Source organism: Sus scrofa, chromosome 10 (genome assembly GCF_054392235.1).
Source record: "Sus scrofa isolate SSC_HxYL_T2T_F1_AM1 chromosome 10, Sscrofa_HxYL_maternal_Yorkshire_Landrace_v2.0, whole genome shotgun sequence".
Taxonomy (NCBI): Eukaryota; Metazoa; Chordata; class Mammalia; order Artiodactyla; family Suidae; genus Sus; species Sus scrofa.
In genome coordinates, this window is record NC_139392.1 from 3,620,452 (window position 1) to 3,641,917 (window position 21,466).

The 21,466-nt window shown below is 43.7% G+C and overlaps 2 protein-coding genes across 3 annotated transcripts in view; one reads left to right on the forward strand and one right to left on the reverse strand.

Annotated features, from left to right (window-relative positions):
* LOC102166310 (uncharacterized) overlaps nt 1-21,466 on the forward strand; it is a 671,646-nt gene that overhangs the window by 340,842 nt on the left and 309,338 nt on the right. The gene's annotated exons all lie outside the window — the stretch shown is intronic.
* RGS1 (regulator of G protein signaling 1) lies at nt 6,767-10,962 on the reverse strand. Of its 2 annotated transcripts, none has more exons than XM_003357617.5 (5): nt 10,804-10,962; nt 10,353-10,433; nt 9,873-9,934; nt 8,294-8,457; nt 6,767-7,567 (listed from the first exon to the last, which is right to left on the reverse strand). In XM_003357617.5, exons 1-5 carry the CDS (start codon nt 10,938-10,940, stop codon nt 7,382-7,384), a joined length of 630 nt encoding a protein of 209 aa, XP_003357665.1. In that variant the 5' UTR covers nt 10,941-10,962; the 3' UTR covers nt 6,767-7,381. The 2 variants fall into 2 exon arrangements, with proteins under 2 accessions (XP_003357665.1, XP_005667970.1); XM_005667913.4 differs by having other exon boundaries at nt 6,767-7,816.

A 21,466-nucleotide genomic window follows, 5' to 3' on the forward strand; every position in this document is an offset into this window, starting at 1 on the left:
GTTTGGTGGGAGGCTAGGAAAATATCTGAAATCCGCAAGATTCTTGTCTTTATTTTTTTTCCCTGTCTACCCAGAAATAAAGGATAAAAGTCACGTCACCTGTTTTGAAGAGTTAAAGTAAGAATGATTGAATGAAAAAATGTGCCAAGAGAGTGGCTGGCCACCTTCAAGTTTCCTGTCCTCTTTTTTGTCACTCTTGTGACAAGAAGTGGACACCAGAACATTCCACTGGTGACACAGACCCAACTGTCAAGCTAAAGGCCAGGCCTGCCATATAAGGAGGCAGAATTCCTGCTCCAGAGCTAATTTCATCACACTCCTTCGTGCTGGCTAGTGCCCTTCACCCTTCTGGCAGTTTCTGTTTCTGTCTGGCAACTGCTTTGCCCATAGTCTCCACGCCCGAATCCTAGACCTCAGTTTTGTCTGCTCTCTTTAAAAGTCTGCTCTCAACTGTAGAGCAGTTTCTTGCTGCACATCCACCGGTCCTTGGTTTTTGTTTGCAGCCTGGATGATGACATGCAAGCCTCTGCTTTTGTCTAAGAGGAAAGCAAGCTTTGAGGAAAAACATGTGGAATGCTTCATCTCCAGGCTCATTGTGAATAAGGCTAATCTGCTGAGAGCGCTATATAAGCTCTTTTGCATGTGGAGCCTCTTAAATGCACATGCCTTACTCTTCCTCCAGTGTCCTCTTCTGGACATTTGTAACTGTAGAACCTCAACGATGATATTTAAAATTGAGCCAGAAAGGACTTTGCTGCCATTGTGAGGGTGCAGGCTCAACACCCCAGAGGCACTCTGTATCTCTCGCTTAATTATTCCCCAGAGCACACCGCTCACCAGGTACTGTCTTGCGCCCTTTCTTCCCCTGGCCTTGATTTTTGCCCTAGTTCCAGCTTTGATTCTCTCCTGCTGGGCTGCAGAACGGGCTTCCGGTGTGGTGTGGCTTTGCTTCCTCAGTTTTGCCCCTGTCGTAGCAGTCTTCCACACTCAATCCAGAACGAACAGTTTAACACACAAAGTCATCATGTAACTCGCAGGAGGAAGCACAAGATCACGGATCCACTTTGGAGACAGATACCTGCGTTCAAACCCTGGGTCTGCCACTCACCAGTCATGTGTCCGTAGATAAATTTGTTCACCTTTTTGGTTCTGCATTTGTTGATCAAGAAAATGAGGCAATTGTGAATAGTGCTGCAGTGAACATAGAGTTGCATGTATCTTTTTGAAAGAAAACAGAAATAGATCTCAGACCCTGAGAACAGACTTGTGGTTGCCAAGGGGGTAGGGGGAGGAAGTGGGATGGAGGGGGAGCTTGGGGTTAGCAGATGCAAACTATGACATTTAGAATGGCTAAGCAGTGAGGTCCTGTGGTACAGCACAGGGAACTCTATCCAGTCTCTTGGGGTCGACTGCGGTGGAAGATAATCTGAGAAAAGGAGTGTATATATAGGTATAGGTATGACCGGGTCACTCTGCTGTGCAGCAGGCATTGGCCCAACATTGTAAATCAACTATACTTTAATAAAAATTTAAAAAGATAGAAAAAGAAAAAGGTGAGGGGTACTTATGTCCAAGAGCGCTGGCGTGGACGAAACGAGGGCTCGTGGATCTCGCATGAGCACTTCTGTCATTTGCTTAAAACTGCAGAGGTTCCCTCTCATATAAAAGACAGCGCTGACCTCTGGGCGGGACTGTGTCTCGTCTCAGAATCTGCCCTAAGCCCCCCTTTCAGCCTTCCCTCTTCGCCTCTCGCTTCCCCCGCATGTTGCAGCCACTCGAAATACATCACCATTGCCTGACTTCCCAGCTTCCACAGACTTTTCCCTGCACCCAAAATGTTCTTTCTTTCTTTCTTCTCTGGTTGGGTTTTATTTACTCTTCAAGATCCACCCCAGTTATCTCTTTCCTGTGGGAAAGAAAAATGGGAGAACATCAGCCAACTGATAATAGAACAAGTAAAAATCCATGTTAACTATAGAACAAAAGCCAGTGCCTTTTCTGGATGAACACATCTAATGTCTGTTATAATTCATTATGATTTGAATGAATACTTTTTTTTGCTGAGAACACTTGGAGTTAGAGACTTTTTTTTTTTTTTTTTGGTCTTTTTGTCTTTTTAGGGCCGCACCCTCGGCATAGGGAGGGTCCCACACTAGGGGTTCAATTGGAGCTACAGCTGCCACCTGCACCACAGCAACAGCAACGTGGGATCCAAGCTGTGTCTGCAACCTACACCACAGCTCATGGCAACGCCGGATCCTTGACCCACCGAGCAGGGCCAGGGATCGAACTTGCAACCTCATGGTTCCTAGTCGGGTTCGTTAACCACTGATGCACTACGGGAACTCCGAGACCTTTTAAAAGGCTTACATTTTTCACTTGAGATGTGGAGGTTGGTTTATTTCTTGGGTGACATAAGAGAGTGTCTGATCAGACTGTCCCTAAACCCTTTGACTATTGATACTCAGCTCCGTGGATCCTAGACATCTGATTCTGCTTGGGGTTTGACCGGAGAGAGAGGGAGGAGGGTGTGATCATCTAATTCTCAAGTGTAACGGGCAGCTTTCTAAATCTGAATCACGTGCTTATGACAGACCTTTTCTTCTTACAGAAGCCAGTCAGCTCCCTAATCCCATGAGCGTGACTTCTTTTTCAGCCCTCAAACCTAAGGCCACATCTTCCCCAAATGACAACATTCCAAATTAGGGCAAGGTCCCCATGGCTTTATAAATGTGGCTCTTTTGGGGTTGAGTTCAAATCCCTACCTAATTTCCTGTCAGTTATTGTGAATGTCAAAGTAACATGGTCAACTCTAAACTGTAGCACGATTCCTTTAAGCTTAAAAGTTCACTTTGAGAAGATAAAATGTGAGTGTGGCATTTCAGGGTCCTCAGATTTTCAAACGAGATGTAAGGTAATATGAACATTTAAGATGTGCAGCCAGTTCTCTTTCTCTTTCTCCCCTTCTCCCTCCATCCCTCCCCTTCATTTTCCTTCTGTCTTTTTTTCTTTTTCTTTTTTTCAAATTCAAGTGAAAGGGTACCTGAGAGAAAATACCTAGTCAAATATTGACTATATAGAAGTATCCGTATTCTGTATTTTGCCAATGACGTATTTGTGGAGAAGTTTCGTTTTGGTTAGGCAGAGACTAAGGTGCAAGATTTTGCCGTTAGAATAATACATTTTTAGCTTTTGAAACTAAGCAACTTTGAAGGGCCTTCTGGAGGCAGATCTTTCCTCCCCCCCATGTGTCCCCAGCCTCTTGTCTATAGAAAAGCTTCAGCCTCCTAGGGCTTCCCCAAGGTCCAAAAAGCAAATTTAATCAGGGAAGAGAGGAAATACAGAAAAAAAAAAAAAAGTCAAGCAAGATAAAATAATAGTAGTTTAGCTGCAGAACAGAGTCAGGAGCCTCAAGTTCCTCCCCAAAAGCTATAGATGATATCCTGAGGCATATCCTCGAGTTGTTTTGCAGACACTAAAACCCCCGCCAGGTGGAAAAAGTTGACTGAATGCAGACTGCAAGCCCATAGACTGCAGACTGGTTGGAACGAGAAGGTCGGTGATGCTGATTCCCCAAATGTCTCCCTTTTACCACCAACCCGCCAGAAGAGCATCCACAAGCTGATCAGACCCCCTACAACCCTCCCCCCAACACTGACTTTCAAAACCCTTCCCTGAAAACTGCCTTTGGGGAGGTCAGGTCTTTTGAGTCTGAGCTGCCTGTTCTCCTTGCTTGGTCCCAACGTGGGGGGCCTTGCAGTAAATGCTGCATGTACCTTCCTTCCCCACAGCCTGGTGTCAGCAGGGTGCCTTTGTTGTGCATTGGGCAAGTGGATCCAAGTTTGGGTCGTTAACGCTTTTAAAATACTGATCTTAACAAAATGGATGGTAGTATTTCTGCTGTTGATCAGTATTTTTTTTGTCCTATAGATTAGGTTTCACACCAGTCTGAGGAAAATCTACAATTCTATGTATAATAGCAATTATTTATATCTATGATAGTTTAAATCACCATTTACTCTATTTTTCCCTTCATGTATTTCAGAATTCCTTCTTTTCAAGCATAAATCATCAAAGATTCCTATTACTCTACTCCAGCCCGTGTTTGCACACAGAAAGAAAGCAACTTGAACTTTATCCCACATGAGCTAAATAGGTACATAGGTCCTTTTTATAGAACACTGGGGACTCAAATTTCTATCTTCATAGATTCCCACTCTTCTATATTATATGTGTGAGAAAGAATGTAAAATTGTGTCTGAGAAAAGTCAATTTGTTTTTACTTTTTAAATGAATTGGTTTTAAATGGTACATTTTGTTGACTGCCCCTGCTTAGGGTCACGATAGAAGGCAGGAGATCGGCAGAGAATCTCGGATGGATCCGATTTCTCTAAACCGTTAGAATAATACATTTTATTATTAAACCGTAGAGCTAATCACATTTCTGTGATTGATGTAATAGAACTGCTAAGCCCTACAAACAATTCCAATGAAAAAGAAGTTGTCTTTTCAGGTATCTTATAACATCTTGAATCTGGACAGCCATGGTGACTTTTTGTTTCCTTTTTGAAAATGAAGAGGTGTCTTAGATGTTTGTTTTAGCCATCTGTCCAAAAATTGGATGGCTCTCTAACATGGCATCTTATCAAGACAAAGACCAGAAGCATCCCTTTTATGATCGGTGTGTGTGTTGGACAGTTACGATTCTCATGCCTCTCAGTTCGAAGGGCCTGGACTTTTTAATGTGACAGTAATACTCAAAATAGGAGCAGAGCGGCTTGTGTTTATATGGACTCAGGTCAGCTCCATCAGACATTGAAAGTAACGACACAGTGCTGTAAGGTCTTGGAGAGCCTTTATGGAAGAGTAAATTCTACCTGGACCTTGAAGACCTGGTGGGACTTTGAAAGCTGAGAAGAGGTAGGAAAAAACATTTTCGAGAGGGAGAAGATTAACCACAGGATGGTGAGGACGAGAGCGCCATCAAGAAAAAGGCAGTTAATCCAGCGCTGTATCAAGGTAGAAAGTGCACCTAGAGGAGTGATGGAAATGACACTCTGAAGGTCTCGCCGGGAGTGTTTTGAATCCATAAAGGGAAGTTTGAAAGGCATGTTGTATATCGCAGGCATGACCTGGCCAAATCTGCGTTTCAGAAGGTGGCGTTTGTGGCTATTCAGAGGATGAACTGAAAATAAGGGGCTGGAAAGAAAGAAAACCAGTCACATGAATTAGCAAGCAAGGAGAGCCTATGCTAGGGCAGGGGTGGCTGAAAATGGGCAGGCAACGTGCCAACTGCAGACACTGATTCCAGAGGGAGGATGGAGGGAATTTGGCGTGTAAGAGAGTAAGGGAGAGAGTGAGTAAGGGGGAGAAATACCTGATGACAATGATGGTGGCGGTGATGAAACCAGACTCCCCTTCCTACACCTCCTTTAATATATTTAACCTGCTAACTCATGGAATTAAGCTTAAAGTAGAGCCATGTGAACTTTGTCCCATGGAAATTCAAGGAGAATAATTTTAAGCCCATCTATACATTGCCCCATGCAATTGCTGCATGCCTGATGGCTGGACAAGCCTGTACCATGAATATTCAGTGTTTCACTGTGGTGTGGGGATGGCTAGTGATTCAATAATATATGCAACAGGAAGGAGTTCCCATCGTGGCTCAGTGGCTAACAAATCCGACTAGGAACCATGAGGTTGCAGGTTCAATCCCTGGCCTTGCTCAGTGGGTTAAGGATCTGGCATTGCCATGAGCTGTGGTGTAGGTTGCAGACATGGCTCGGATCCATCCCTCATTGCTGTGGCTGTGGTGTAGGCTGGTAGCTAGAGCTCCAGTTAGACCCCCAGTCTGGGAACCTCCATGTGCTGCGGGAGCGGCCCTAGAAAAGGCAAAAAGATATAAATACATAAATAAATAAAAATATATGCAACAGGGTGCTTGGGAAGGTGCAGCACACGGGCTGTGCTGGAATGGGCATCATCCTGGCCGTCTTACTGTAGGTTCTCCCACAGAGCTGACTTTCCTACTTAGGTCACACCCAGGACTGTTGAAGACCTGAATGATTTAGGAAACATCTTCTGGTCAGTGGGGGGCAGTGTTGCACAGGGGAAGGAGCACAAATTGTATGGTCAGAGGATTTTTGACTGCATGACTGTCTCTTAACCCCAGGGTTCCCATCCCTGGATTACCAGAGCATCTTCAGAGTCGCCTGGAAGTTCCTTTGCAAATCTGGGTTCTTATAGCTATCCCTTGGGGATTCTGAGTCATTCTGTCTGGGATAGGGCCCTGAAATTGGTGTTTGTTTTTTAGCATTCTAGGCAATTTTGATAGCTAAATTTGGGAAGTAATTTAATCTTCCTAATCTCAGTTTTCACTGGATTGCCATGAACATTCAATGAGAAAATATACCTGCCTTTTATGAGCTTTAAAGCACAATAAATTTTAGTGGTTAATTAGATTACTTCTTGAAATAAATTTTCCAGCCCTTTTTAAAAGACTTCTTCCATTCCTTATCTGTTTGAAGCTTGACTACCTGAGAGTATATGTGTTTGGTCTTTATACATTGTGATAGAAAACTAGTGGATTCTGTCTAACACATGTACATAATATGTAAAATATCAGGTTAATTGGATAATAGTTTTAGATAGTAAAGAAGTAATAGAAAATAGAAGACCCTTGCTTAATTTTTGTTAAACCTGAAAAGTAAATGCCAGCCTTGAAAGATGACAAAGATATGTAAATAGAAATTGCTTCTGTATGTTTAATACAAAACTCATATTTATTGTTGACGCTATAACTTAATTTACAAATATGTTCTGACTTTCCCAACTTTAAGGCAATAGCATAAGTTAAATACATTGTTTGCTTCTTCATCTCTTTCAAGCCCCAAACAATCAGACAAACAACACGAAACACTTTGTGTCAATAACAGCAATGGTACTTTCCCAACAGTCCTCTAAATAAAAGAGACTTCTGCAGCTCAGCGCCGTCTGTATACAACGACATGCAGCATAAGTGTCAGTTGACCTTGAAGCTTATAGCACAGTTTAACCAGTTTCACAACCTTTATTCACAGTTTTTGTGGAGCTCGAATGACCCGGCCTTCTCTGTTCTGAGGGATGTTCTGCTCCCTAGGTCCCCTGAGTTTTATGACAGTGCCGTGCGTCTCCTTCCTTCTACCCACTCTCGGTTTTCATCTCATGCTTCTCTAGCCCTGAGCCTGGATAACTGCCACGTTAGTCCATTCTGAGTCATTGCTTCTCCTTCTGGGCCTGTGACTCATCCCCAAAGGCCAGAGTGTTCCCCCAGGGAGGCCGGCTGGTACATTCTTTCTGGACTTGATACCATCTTGAGTATCTCACAGCCGGGAACCGGTCACTTTAGACTATTGGCCTGAAGGTCATTCAGAAGATTTAAGTATATATTTGATTTGAGGAACCTGGGGTAGGAGTCCTTCTCCATAAGAGTGTATATGATTTTCTGGGCTTCATCAAAACACGTGGGTGTTGCTGCTTTGATCTTCCTGGCTGTAGCTTCCCGAGTGTGAAAGTCAATATTGATCTGAAAAGAAATCCTCATTAGTTTAGGCATACTTCCGCCTCAGCTGCATATTTTGTGATGTGCCTGTGCTTTTGGAAGCCCTTCAAGGCAGTGACTTTAAGCCCTCATTTAAATCAGCTCAAATCTCTCTCGAAGGCCTGCTCTTTTATTGTGTTTCTCGAGTGCCTTATCCTAGGTGTGGAGGAGTTAAAAAGGCATATGCCACAAGACAGCAAGAATATCTTTGTTCCACGTGAGCTCATAGTGTATCTGGGAAATGCAAAAGAGGCAGACATAAAGAATTTAAATATTTATACAAGATGATGCGTGCACCAAAAAAGCGAGGGCACATGTAAGATTGACAGCAGGAGAGGACATTCTGTGCAACTATTTGCTGCCCTAACCAGGAACAGGGAACTGGACAGTGGGCACTGCTCCATGGATTGCACTAATCTGCATTTTATTCTCAACCAAGATGAGCTAGCTTGTTAAGGAGCCCCTGACATGTGACTCTGGCTGGTATCCCACCCAATCACTTGAGTCCATTCTACAAATCCCATCTTTTATCCAGTCTTTTCACACATATGGCAAATTAAACTATCATTGCACTGACCTATATGATACAGCAACATGTGTAGATAGCAGTGAAATTATGGTGCTCAAAAGGGATCTCATCTTGCTGTTAAATGCTACTCTGCAGCTAAGCCCCTTTACATATGACCCGGTGGTAAGGACCTTCACACTCACTTGTTTGGCAGCGTCCGACTGCACAAATGCTTTATAAATTTGTTCTGCCTTGCGATGCAAAAGATCGGACTCTGTTTTTTTATAGTCTTCACAAGCCAGCCAGAACTCAATATTCTCCTCACTGAACTCAGACTTTAGGAAATTTCCGAAGACATCTTGACCAGCTAAAAAGAAAGGGTGAGGGTGAGATAAGTTAATGGAGCCAATAAATGGATACCTCGAAGACATTTGGAAGGAAATTACCACTGCATCCTCTGTGCACAGAAATGAACAATGGTTGCTGCTGAAATAGCTGTGTCATCATTTGTCGAGATAGGAAGGAGGGCTTTAGGGATTCTTTCACTTGTAGTTTATCTGGGGTCAGACTAACTTGTCACAGTCGCATAGCCGCTTAGCAGTAGCTAGGAAACCATGCTTTATTTCCATCTACTAATTCAATTAAAATTCTGCTCTGTTACCAACTATAATGGAAAAAATAAAACTCATTTAAAAAGTAACAAGATAAAAAAATGCTGCCCTGTGGATTACACAGCCATCTCTCCTCTTCTAATACCAACCCTTAGCCGGGGTGCACAGCATTTTAGGAATCAAATATTGACAAAAGGCACTCACATCATGTTAACCCTTAACAAATGCAATTTCTCCAACCAACTTGTGTTGGTCAGGAGATGTGAGGCTTGTGTGTGAGGTGCGGGTTGTGTTTGCTGGCGTCACTGAGACTTTCCATGGGCCATTTCTAGAGCATCGTTTGTTACGTGGAATCATAAACTAAGATAAGACGTAGGTGAAACCTGCTGAACTACTTCATCCCCGTGTGAGGCTCTGTCGAGCGGTTGGGGCAGAAGAGGATCAGCTCGGATGGGGCCCAGCTGCCCACCCACCCCCCTGCCCAAGGTACTGAACCCAGTGGAGTTGCACCGCCCGTGCTGCAGGTTAAGGCAGGCACATCTCTGTCTTTCACCTTCTCTCGTCAGAAACTCCCCGCAAGACTGTGTTTAAAAAGTCGTTTTCTCATATCTGTGTTATCACATGTGTCACATTGTATCTGGTGTAATTATGTGCCCTGTATCTCAACCACCTTCAAGGCAGGAAGCACCGTGTCTTCGCTTTTGAATCCTTGGTGCTTCTAAAACACCTGCACTTGCCCATAAAGGTGGGCTGAGTGAGTGACTTAATGTATGTGGAACAGGACATGACTGACCGAGTGAGTCCTACATCCAGCGGTGCAAAAATACATCCCATACGTAGCTTTCAGGATAGCAGCTCGTAGCTGGAGAGGTGTGGTTTGTTTTTACAATAATGTGAAACTTCAGAACTCCAGCGTAATTGTAAATTTTGCTCCTGTAATGATGCCTGGCAACACTGAGGTGCCTTGGCAAGTCTGTCTAAAGGGCAGTGATAGAAGTGAGTGCTGAGTCATGCCTACACCGCAGCGTGGCGTATGCTGAAGCTGCAGAACAGCCAGGATACAACTTTTCACACACCCTCCCATCCAGAATCCTACGTTCTAATGAAGCCACTCAGCCTGTGAACATATTGCGATAAACCCAGGCACATTCAGTAGTTACTCTCTACTTACTTTGGTTGGCAAGAAGTTTTTCCAGAGACTGAGACCACTGCATGACTTCATCCGCAGAGAGTCTGCAGGAGGCAAGATTTCCACCAATTAGTGTTTTTTTTGGTGTAAGCACAAGTGAAATCAGAATGGATGGTGCATTTTAATAATGTCACAAACTAAGACTCCCATTCCAATAAGTGTTATTAAAATGTATGTATAAGGAAAGAAAAATTTCCTTAGAATTACTATAGTTATGAAAACATTTGCCAATAAAATGTAAAAAAAACCACCAAACATACCGCAACAGTGTAATAAATAGCAAAGGTATGCACACACCCTTGCATTTAATTTACATTGATACTAAGGTACCTAAATCTTCTCAGGTTTGTTACTTAAAAGAAGTGAAGTCCATTATGTGTAGTATATTCCTGTCTTGCTAGAATATGGAACTAATATACAGGCCCCTTTTATAACGATAGCTCAGGGTATGAGTGTACATACATGTCTTTGGACTTGGCAGGCTTCATTCCAGATTCCAGATGTGGGATCATTGATCTCAGGTACGCTTTCACGTCCATTCCACTACAAAAGACAAAAAAGGTAAATATTCCTATCTCTTCAGTAGAACGCATTTTCTTTGTAGAAAGAGGACAGCTTGATGTAAACTTCCCCAAGGAATAAGTCCATGATAAAAATAGTTGCTACAACATATTGCTATGTTAAGATTGAGCTGATTTTTTATGAGCCAAAAGTCTGGAAACATTCCCACCTCATTTAATGCCCTATCAAGATTCATTCTTAGACACACCCGAAGACACTTAGAAGTCACAAGAGCTAATTGCGCTGCTCTGGCCAAGCCAAAGGCTCATCTTTGCTTCCCTGCATTCTCCATCCTTCTGCCGTTAAAGACTGACGGAGTCAAAACTCAGAGTGAGACCCTGAGGGGACTTACAAAGTCTTTGGCCTCCGTTTTTGCGCTTTGTTGTCTAGCAGTGAATGGTCAGTTCCCCTGAGTTCCTTTGGATGAGCCGAGAGAAACATGCCTGGCATCTTGTCCAGCCCCGGCGAGGAGATAGCTGCTGCTCGCATCGTCCTCGGAAGGCAAGTGCCTGCTGGTCCGCGGCTCTGCTGCTTTATATAGTGACGGCTCACAGGCCCTGGCTGCTCAAAAGAGTCTGTTTATCAAGTGATGTTACCACAGACACTGGAAGTTCCCCCTTTCTTGCTGTGTTGTGACGTGTATCTTAAAAAAAAAGCACACAGTGATGTTTTGTGGTTGAAACTTAACCAAATGAGACTAGGTCACTTGATTAAGACAGAAAGAAAGAAAATTAAACCTGCAGAGCCGCACACACATGTGGACACACACACACGCGCGCGCACACACACACATGTCTAAAGCCTTGGCAAGATCAGTTTGGTTCTAGAGGATGTTTGTGTCTTCATAACAGTTGCATTGATTTCAGTGAACTGTTTCACTGGTGTCTTTGTTTGTATCCCATTGATTATAGAGATGGACCCTTCCATGTGGGATAGTCCTTGACTATAACACTCAGCTGATCACAGTATCTTAAAGAGAGTTTTATTTTGTCTTTTCAGAAGCAATGTAAGCAAATGCTTTTTCGTTTATGCGTGCATATGTCTGGTAGGAAGAGAGTCATGAGAAGTTATTTTAACTTTCCTGCTCCAAAGCTCATCCCTTATTTCCATGGCAAGAGATTTCCATGTTACTGTTTTTCAGGGTGTCCTGGACCTTCTACCTGTGACATCCAAGATGATTTTAAGGGGTGCAGGGATTTCGATATTTATTAGGAATATAACTAATGCATCAAACTGGGATTTTTTTGCATATTACTGCTTAGGATAAGAATAAGGTAAAAGTAAAAACAGAGCTGTAAACGAATAAAAGTATAGTTAACACAAAAATATGATATAATATGTAAAAATGCTGATACAAAAGAATTGCACAGTTATCAGGAGAAAAACTACTTACCGTAAAAATGAGAGCATATTTGGAGAGTTCCCATCGTGGCTCAGAGGTAGCAAACCCGACTAGGATCCGTGGGCATGCAGGTGCAATTCCTGGCCCCACTCAGCGGGTAGGAATTTGGCGCTGCCATGAACTGTGGTGCAGGTCGCAGGCATGGCTCCGATGTGGAGTTGCTGTGGCTAAGGGGTAGGCCGGCTGCAGCTCTGATTTGACTCCTTGCCTGGGAACTTCCATATGCCACGGGTGTGGCCCTACAAAGCAGAAATAGAAAAAAGAAAAAAAAAAAAAAAGCATATTTGGACAGACCAATAGTATACTTCTTAGGTGACAATCTTCCAAATTTCAGCAGCATCTCTGGAGTGATACAGCTTTCATTAAGATTAAGGATTAAAATAAAACTCCAAGGAATTTGATGACTAATCACTCCTCAGGGCTCATCAGAGAAGAGGGGCTTGGTGCACTATAAGCTGTAACAGAGTCTTATGTAGAATGTGGCTCATTTCTGGGGTGTCCAGGTTAATTTAAACCTTCTTTGGCTTTTACCTCTGGAAAGACAAAACAAATTTTACTTAGAGAGTTTCTGAAGGTATTAGATAAAGCTGACAAAAGGGAATTGAGCATTCCTTTTCCTGTCTTAGTTCTATCATCAGGATAAAAAATATTTGAAGGAATCCTATTTACATTGACTCTACTTACTACCTAGCAAGCATCATTTGATGTTTGAACGATAAAGTGATGCATGAAGGAAGAGACCTAGTGAGATAAGCCGGCCACTTTGGAAGGAACCCAAACAAAATGATAGAGTTCCGAGACTGATGACAGAAAGGCATTTGCTTGGCTATTTCTTGTGGTTCAGTCCATACTTAGCCTTTCTGTTAAAATCGTCAGCATTGCTCATATTTGTTTATTTAGTAACCTCTCCATCCTCTAGATAATTGTAAGTTACATTAGAGAAAAATGACTTAAAGTTTATTTTTAATGGCCACTGTTATTACTATCCAAACACGCTGGTAATTTCCGAGGCATGTTTCTATAACAATGGTTAGTTCCTTTGGATGTTAATAAGCAAATGTAAAGACTATGACAGCAGCTGCAGAGGTTCAGAGGCCACATTCATTTGGGAAATGCTGGCTTAGAGTTGAATACGTTTTCCGTTTGTTTGTTTGTTTTCTTTTGGGGGACCACACCTGTAGCATACAGCATATAGACGTTTCCAGGTTAGGGGTCGAATCAGAGCTGCAGCTGCTGGCCCATACCACAGACACAGCAACACGGGATCCAAGCTGCATCTGCGACCCACACAGCAGCTCAGGACAATGCCAGATCCTTTAACCCACTGAGTGAGGCCAGGGATCCAACCTGCATCCTCATGGATACTAGCTGGTTTCTCAACCCACCGAGCCACAGTGGGAACTCAGAGTAAGTTTTTTAAATTGATCACTGAAGATCTTCTGAGAACCTTTAATATGTTAATGCACATGGGTCATTCTTTTAAATGCAGCAGTGTCCTAACATTTTTGAGAGCTGAATTCTCAGTACGTAGGGAAAACAGTTTGCAGAAATACTGTTCTCTTGACACCACCTTAGGAAGCTTTTGTCTGAGAGAGAAATGCATATCTTATATATTAATACTCGATACACCTCCAACCTTTGGCTACCTCAGTATAGACTTTGAAGCTCCAGCATTTGCAAGCAACTACAGTGGTGTGCTTCCAAGCCCAAACTCCTGATAGAGGGGGTCCATCTGAAATTCCTACATCCCCATTGGCTGTTAAAGCCACCTCAATGGCCCAGTAATGTAGCTGCCATTTCAAAGGCTGCTTGGAAACTCACAGAAAATCTCTATGGCCCAGAGCTGGCACGTCTGTGAAGTTGCATGGCTGGCATCATAGTTTCCTAGCAGTCACACACAGCATCACTGCCTGGTCCCTCTTTATGAAATTCATTAAGAAACCACAAATGGGAGTTCCCGTTGTGGCGCAGTGGAAATGAATCCGACTAGGCACCATGAGGTTGTGGGTTCCATCTTTGGCCTCGCTCAGTGGGTTAAGGATCCAGTGTTGCCGTAGCTGTGGTGTAAGTCGCAGACATGACTTGGATCTGGCGTTGCTGTGGCTGTGGTGTAGGCCAGCAGCTGTAGCTCTCATTCGACCCCTAGCCTGGGAGCCTCTGTGTGCTGCAGGTTAGGCCCTAAACAAACAAACAAACAAACAAACAAACAAACAAACACCAGAAACCACAAATCATTAAATATTAAATAGTATCTTTACTGACTTTAATTGAAGTTGTAGAGGAGTTGACAAAAGCCAATAGAATAAACAGTGGCTCTCCCATAGATATATCTTGTTTGTCTCTTTCCTGTGTGAGACTGTGCTTAAGTAACCAGACTGGGGTCCTAAGACAAGGAATACTGCGTGTAGTCTTAATGGTATATATTTTTTTAAAAAAATTAACGCTGTATTTTTAGAGCAGTTTTAGCTTTATAGCAAAATCGAGCTGAAAGTACAGCGTTTCCACGAACCCCTTCCACCCCCCGCCCCTGTAGCCTTCGCCGTCACCACCACCATCTCGCACCCGTGTGGTCTGTTTGTCCCACAGTCAGTGAGGAACCTGCACGGACGCATCGTCATCGACCCAAGTCCCCCGTTTACATTGCCCTTCAGTTTCACTCGTTCTGTTCCTTGGGTTTTGACAGATGCATAATGATGTATTTCTACTGTTATATCGTCATAAGAATGGTACTTCTGCCTTAAAAATCCCAGTGTTATATTTTAAAATGTCTAAGAGATTGGTTCAGTAAAACATTTCAGATTACGGCTATCAGTTTCAACAGGGTACGTTTTAATCCTGGCACAGTTGAGTTTACCTTTAATTGCCACTCATTCCTACTGCCTGAATCCTTGTGAGGAGTGCTTTACCGAACGACTTTTTCAGTCTTTATATTGAGTAAACTGATGTTGAGTGGGTTCTCGTCGTGGTGCAGCGGAAACGAATCTGACTAGGAACCATGAGGTTGCGGGTTCGATCCCTGGCCTCACCCGCCGGGTTAAGGATCCGGTGTTGCCGTGAGCTGTGGTGTAGGTTGCAGACTTGGCTTGGATCCTGTGTTGCTGTGGCTCTGGCGTGGGCTTGGCAGCTATAGCTCCAATTAGACCCCTAGCCTGGGAACCTCCATATACCTAGGGTGTGGCCCTAAAAAGGACAAAAAGACAAAAAAAACAGAAAACTATGTTGAGCCCTTATAATACTGCTGAAACTGTATTCTGGACATTAGGCGATATGGGAAAAGGACAAGTAAGGAGTATGAGATTAGTTTTTTTTTTTTTTTTGTCTTTTTAGGGCCATACCCGTGGCATATGGAGGTTCCCAGGGTAAGGGTAGAATCGGAGCTGTAGCGTCTGGCCTACACCACAGCCACAGCAACGCTGGATCCGAGCCACATCTGTGACCTGCACCACAGCTGATGGCAACACTGGATCCTTAACCCACTGAGCAAGTCCAAGGATCAAACCTGCCTCCTCATGGATACTAGTCAGGTTCGTTAACCTCTGAGCTATGCGGGAACTCCAAGATTGTATTTTGAAAATAGAAATATATTTATGTGTTAAGACTCAGTGACATGAGCAAAATTTTGATCCAGTGAAACAAAATATCTTGACTTAACAAACTTTAAATTATAGTCCTACTATGTATCAGATCTGGTACTAGAGATAGAAAGATGAATGAATCTCTGTCCAGAGGGGCTCACAGTTCAGTTGGACAGACAGATACTCAAGCAAGTGATCAAAGTGAAAAGTGCCATCAGAGAGGACTGCTCTGAGCAGGGATTAACTCCGAAATGATGGGACAGAGGAAAAATGCTGTTATTAGAGAGCCCAGAAATAACCTCACACACCTACGGTCAATTAATCTTCAACAAAGGAGGCAAGAGTATACAAAGGAAAAAAGAGAGTCTCTCCAGCAAATGGTGTTGGGAAAGCTGGACTGCCACATGTAAATGAGAGAAGTTGGAACACACCCTCGCACCATGTGCAAAAATAAACCCAGTGTTCCCTGGTGGCTCAGCGCGTTACGGCTCCTGCGTTGTCACTGCTGTGGTGCGGGTTCTGTCCCTGACCTGAGAACTTCTGCACGCCATGTGCGAGGCCAAGAAAATAAAAGTAAAAATAAATAAATAGACTCAAAATGACTTAAATACTTAAACAGAAGACATGACACCATGAAACTCCTAGCAGAGAATATTAGCAAAATCGTCTCTGTCATAAATCATAGCAGTGTTTCTTCGATCAATCTCCCAGGGGAAAATTAATAAAATCAAAAGTAAACAAATGAAAACGAATCAAACTTAAAAGCTTTTGCACAGCAAAGGAAAGCGTAAACAAAACGAAAAGACATTCTACAGATTGGGAGGAAATATTTGCAAATCGTGTGACTGACAAAGGCTTAATTTCTAAAATATACAAACAGCTCATACAACTATATATATATATATATATATATATATATATATATATCTCAATTAGAAAATGAGTAGAAGACCTAAATAGATATTTTCCCAAAGATGATACATAAACGGCCAACAGGCACATGAAAAGATGCTCAACATTGTTAATTTTCAGAGAAATGCAAATCGAAAGTACAAGGAGGTACCACCTCATACTGGCCATCACTAAAATGTCTATCAATGATAAATACTGCAGAGGGTGTGGAGAAAAGGGAACCCTCCTAAATTGTTGGTGGGACTGTCAATTGGTGCAGCCACCATGGAGAACAGTAGGGAGGTTCCTTAAAAACTGAAAATAGAGTTGCCCTATGATCCAGCAATCCCATTCCTGGGCATATATCCAGAGAAAACCGTACTTTAAAAAAAATTACGCACCCTAATGTTCATTGCAGCATGATTTCCAACATGGAAGGATCCTGAATGTCCATTGACAGATGAATGGGTAAAGAAGGCATGATATTGTGTGCGTGTGGTATATGTACACACACACACACACACACACACACACACACACACTGGAATATTAGTCATGAAAAAGAGTGAATATTACCATTCACAGTAAGATGGATGGACCTGGAGATTATCACACTAAGGAAGTAAATCAGACAAAGACAAAACCTTGCACTTACATGTGGAATCTAAGAAAAAATAGTAGAAACGAATCTATTTATAAGACGGAAACAGACTCAAACATGGAAAACCAGTTGATGGCTACCAAAAGGGAAAGGGCCAGAGGGATAAATTGGGAGTGTGGGATGAGCAGATACCCACTGCCGAGTGTACAGTAGATGACCAACAAGGGTCTACCGGAGAGCACAGGGAGCTCTAGTCGGTGTCTGTAATAATCTGTAAGGGAAAAGAATGGGAAAAAGGAATACAGCTGAATCACTTTGCTGGACACTGAAACTAACACCATACTGGAAATCAACCGCACTCCAATAAAAAAACGTGCCCTTGCCATTTACTACAAAATCAACACGGACTATCCTGCCTCTTCCTGCACTGAGATCTACGCCCCTTGGAAAGTACAAAACACTGCATTGGAGAAACGGGTCTTCGGCGAGTAGACATCTCTGACCCACATGGAGACCACGGCAGAGTGGCCGTGAAGACACAAAGCTTTGCCCACTTTAGAAGAGGCTCTGCAAGACTTTGTCGAATTAGCATAACCACTCTGTGATTAGGGAATTAGGACAAAGTGTCCCTCCCTGGCTCTGTCACGGTTCCTTCACCCCCCGGCTTGTGGGTAGGGCTCCTGACAGTGTTTCAGCTTCATTTCAGAGTTTATTTGAAAAGCTTCAACCAAGGTGAATCTGGAAGGATTTTCCTCTGTGTCCATGTAGAGCATTGGTGGGGACGGTGATACTTACATTGTTTATGAATAAAAGGATTAAACATTTTAGACTTGTTCATGATTTTATTTTCTAAATGAAGAAATCAACTGGTGTTCCTGTCATGACTCAGGGAGTTCCCGTTGTGGCTCAGCAGTTAGTGAACCCAACTAGCATCCATGAGGACGCAGGTGTGACCCCTGGCCTCACTCAGTAGGTTAAGGATTCGGCATTGCCGTGAGCTGTGGTGTAGGTCACAGACACCGCTCAGATCCCGCATGGCTGTGGCTGTGGTGCAGGCCAGTGGCTACAGCTCCGATTGGACCCCTAGCCTGAGAACCTCCCTATGCTGCGGGTGCAGCCCTAAAAAGACAAAAAAGAAAAGAAATCAACTGATAGGTTTTATTAAGAGAAGATCTTGGCAAGTTGGGGAAATTCAGTGACCTCAGTAAATGCAAGCTGAACAAGATAAGAATCTAGTTTCTTTTTCTCACCCTGTTCTAATCTACTTATAGTAAACACCAAATACCTCCTTTCTATAATTTAAGAGATTATAAGAAAATCGAATGTGGGACCTTAAGTGAACTGGGCACATGTGATTCTATAAACCTCCCTCAACTTGGATCTCATCTTATCAGTAACATTTTCATCAGGAGGCCCTTCTTTCAAGTCATTCTTGATGAACATACACTTTCTGCACATTGGATTCATTTTCATTTATTGTCAGCCTCTGACTTCTAATCATTTCCACCAAAGCGAGTGGTCATGTCAGACTCTATTTGGTTAGGTTTTGCAAATGAAGTTGAGCAAGGACCAAAGCTGGTGTCTTATTTCCAAGTTCAAATAAACGGAAATGTTGCTGCAAGAACACGGACACCTTATTTGCGGTTGGACTGGAACATTCTCTTACATGACACAGGACTTAAATGCCAGAGCAGAGATGCACAGAGGCAGCCTGGAGAGGCCGTTTGGAAAGGAGCATCTATCTGGTTATCAGAGAACAACTTCCATAAGCGACTGTGCTTCATTTTTCCAATTTCTAATATCAGGATTCCAACGGTTTGCCTTTGCTTCTCCCACACACTAAAACGGTTCACGGTAGTGACTTAGAGCCTTTGTTTTTCTCCACTGTGTGATTTTTCCTGAAAGCGTCTATCGAGGTTGCCTGACATGCTCTGTCCTTCCCAAAGCCATGCCGCCTGTTTCTTGACACATCCGGACTGCATTTCCTCTGTTCTCAAGATTTGCTTTTGTGTTTACTTACGTTTTTTGTTTTTTTTTTTAAACCAAGTACTGATGTCAGACCCTCTGCAAATGTCACCCTCTCCTTCTCCGGTGGACACCTCTGTCAGCACTGACCACTGCAGCGTGGTTCTGCTTCTCTTGTGGGCACCAGTGGTCTGTGGTTCTCCTGTTTCCTGTGTCTGCTCTGTCCTTTCCAAGGAGGCTTGGTTCACTATCCCCCTTTTCCTTTTTTTTTCTTTTTCTTTTTTGATTGAGCAAAAGGGTTTGAACCCACTGCATCTTTGTCTTGCTAATGTCGCCGCATGTCAGAGGGCCGTGGTGGGGGTTCAGTGCCAGGCTGTACGTTTGGCCTGACTCGTGTGTTTGATCGTTATCAGCCAACTTCTTGCTGGCTTCCTCTGTGCAGAAGTCACAGGTGACCCTTCAGCAGCTTGTCGCTGTGGCAGGGCTGGAGGGAGATTTTTGCTCCTTTTGAGCTTCTGCAGTTACCAAGACTAGACCCAGAAAAAATGGGACTTAGATGGAATTTGTTCTAGGTAGTAGGTTTTCTAGTTTTATTTGTAGGTTAGAGCCCTTTGCCTAGATTCCTCCTTCCTAAAACTCCTAGAATTTGGCAACCCAGCTGCTCCAGAGGCAGTGCTCTTGCCATGCAATGCTGCATCCACAGGGCTCATCTTCCAGACTGTTCCTTTTTCTGGCGATGTGTATTTCTCATAGCTCTCCTTTGCTCCTAGCTGGTGTATTTTTGTAGACTAATATGTTAGGACAAATGTATGTTCAGATGTTAATGATGTGGAAACATCACAGACTGTCTCAGCCAACCCCCATCTGATTATCTCGCCATCTGCTTTTTGCAGATACCCACAGCTGGAAGGAGCCAACATTCCCAGCTCCAGGCCTTATCCAGCTCCAGTTTCTGAGCCAGTCCGTGATGGTCCGAGTCAATTCAGTTTGGATTAGATCAGGGATATCTACAAATTGAGAAAACACGGCTGCCACCACCTGGGAAGGCTTTTCTGACAATTCCAAAGGTAGCTGAATCCCAGAGTACAAGGAGCCCTTCTTCTAGTCTCTTCTTCTTCTGTTTTCTTCTCTTATGTGTTTGGTTATATTTGTAGAAGCAGGAGATTAGGGCAGTATGGTGGGAATTCAAAGTTAGAACAAGCTCTCTCTCTCTCTTTTTTTTTTTTTTGTCTTTTTAGGGTCACACCTGCAGCATAGAGAGGTTCCCAGGCCAGGGGTCAAATAGGAGCTACATCTGCCTGCCAACACCACAGTCACGGCAACACCAGATCTGAGCTGTATCTGCAACCTGCACCACAGCTCATGGCAATGCCAGATCCTTGACCCACCGAGCGAGGCCAGGGATCGAACCTGCAATGTCATGGATACTCGTCTAGTTCATTACCACAGGCATCATCCCGGGAACACCCAAGATCATAGTCTTACTTTATGATAAGTTTATTTGATGATACAGAAGAGCAGGATATCTAAACTACAAGCTGCTCTGGCCTTCTGTTATATTCTTTGTGAAAATCAGGTAATTTTTACCTTGAGAAAATTTTGTCTTTTATTTCTTATCTTTGTGAGGTTTTAAATTCTAGCTCATCTTGATTTGGTGTCTTGTTTATCTCCCCTCTGCCTTTTTCCCTTTGTGATTCTGTTTTGCCCAGGCCCCCAGTGTGAGCCGGTGAGATCTGACCACACCAAAGACAGTGCCTCGAACTATTAAAAGCAGCCTGGTTTGCGTGGGAGTTTGTTCCATTCTTCCAGCCTGGGGTTTCTTTTCTCACATCTTGTTGATGCAGAATTGAGGCTGTGTGCCTCCCCCACATGCGCAAGTGAGCAGGCAGTGCAAAGGGAGATGCGTGGTGAAGTGTGCACTGAATCACAGCAGGAGGGGGGCCGTGGGCAAGAAAGGAGGGAAGCTGGTCAGAGCAGGGGAAGGACTGCCAGTGTCACGGGGCTGCCGTGTTGTGCTCTCTGACCCGACCCTCACCTGCCTTCACTGTTCACCCTTCAGCAGCAGCTGGTTCCTGAGAAAACGGTGACCTGTGTAGGGAGTAGGGGCCTCGTGAATCACAAGATTCTCTCCCGTTCTGGAAGTCACATTCTTTCAAACCCGTCTCTGGTGGATGGCTACCTTTTATGATTCATCCTTTACATCATTCAGGGATCCATTGTTCACCTTGCGCAGACAAGGAACCTCAAAATGAGATTCCTCCCCCTTTCTACAGAAGTCCCCTGACTGGGGACACTTTGCAAGATAGTGGAGTGGTCCCGGGAATACCGGGGAGAAGCTTTCCATCTCAGTTCTCCTTTTAGCAGCAAAGGTGCTTGGCACAGTATATCACGCCAGAACTCAGGATCAAAGAGCTTTGAAATGTTGGGGTTGGATTTTTTTTTTTTTTCCTCCTGGCCGAAACCACACCCAACCGTCAAATCGGGCATCGGTCAGTTCACAGGAGGAGGGTCTGAGCAGCTGTGAATGTCCCTAAAAGCAGAGGGGCGTCTGACGGCAGAGCTGCCGAAAGGTGAGAATGCT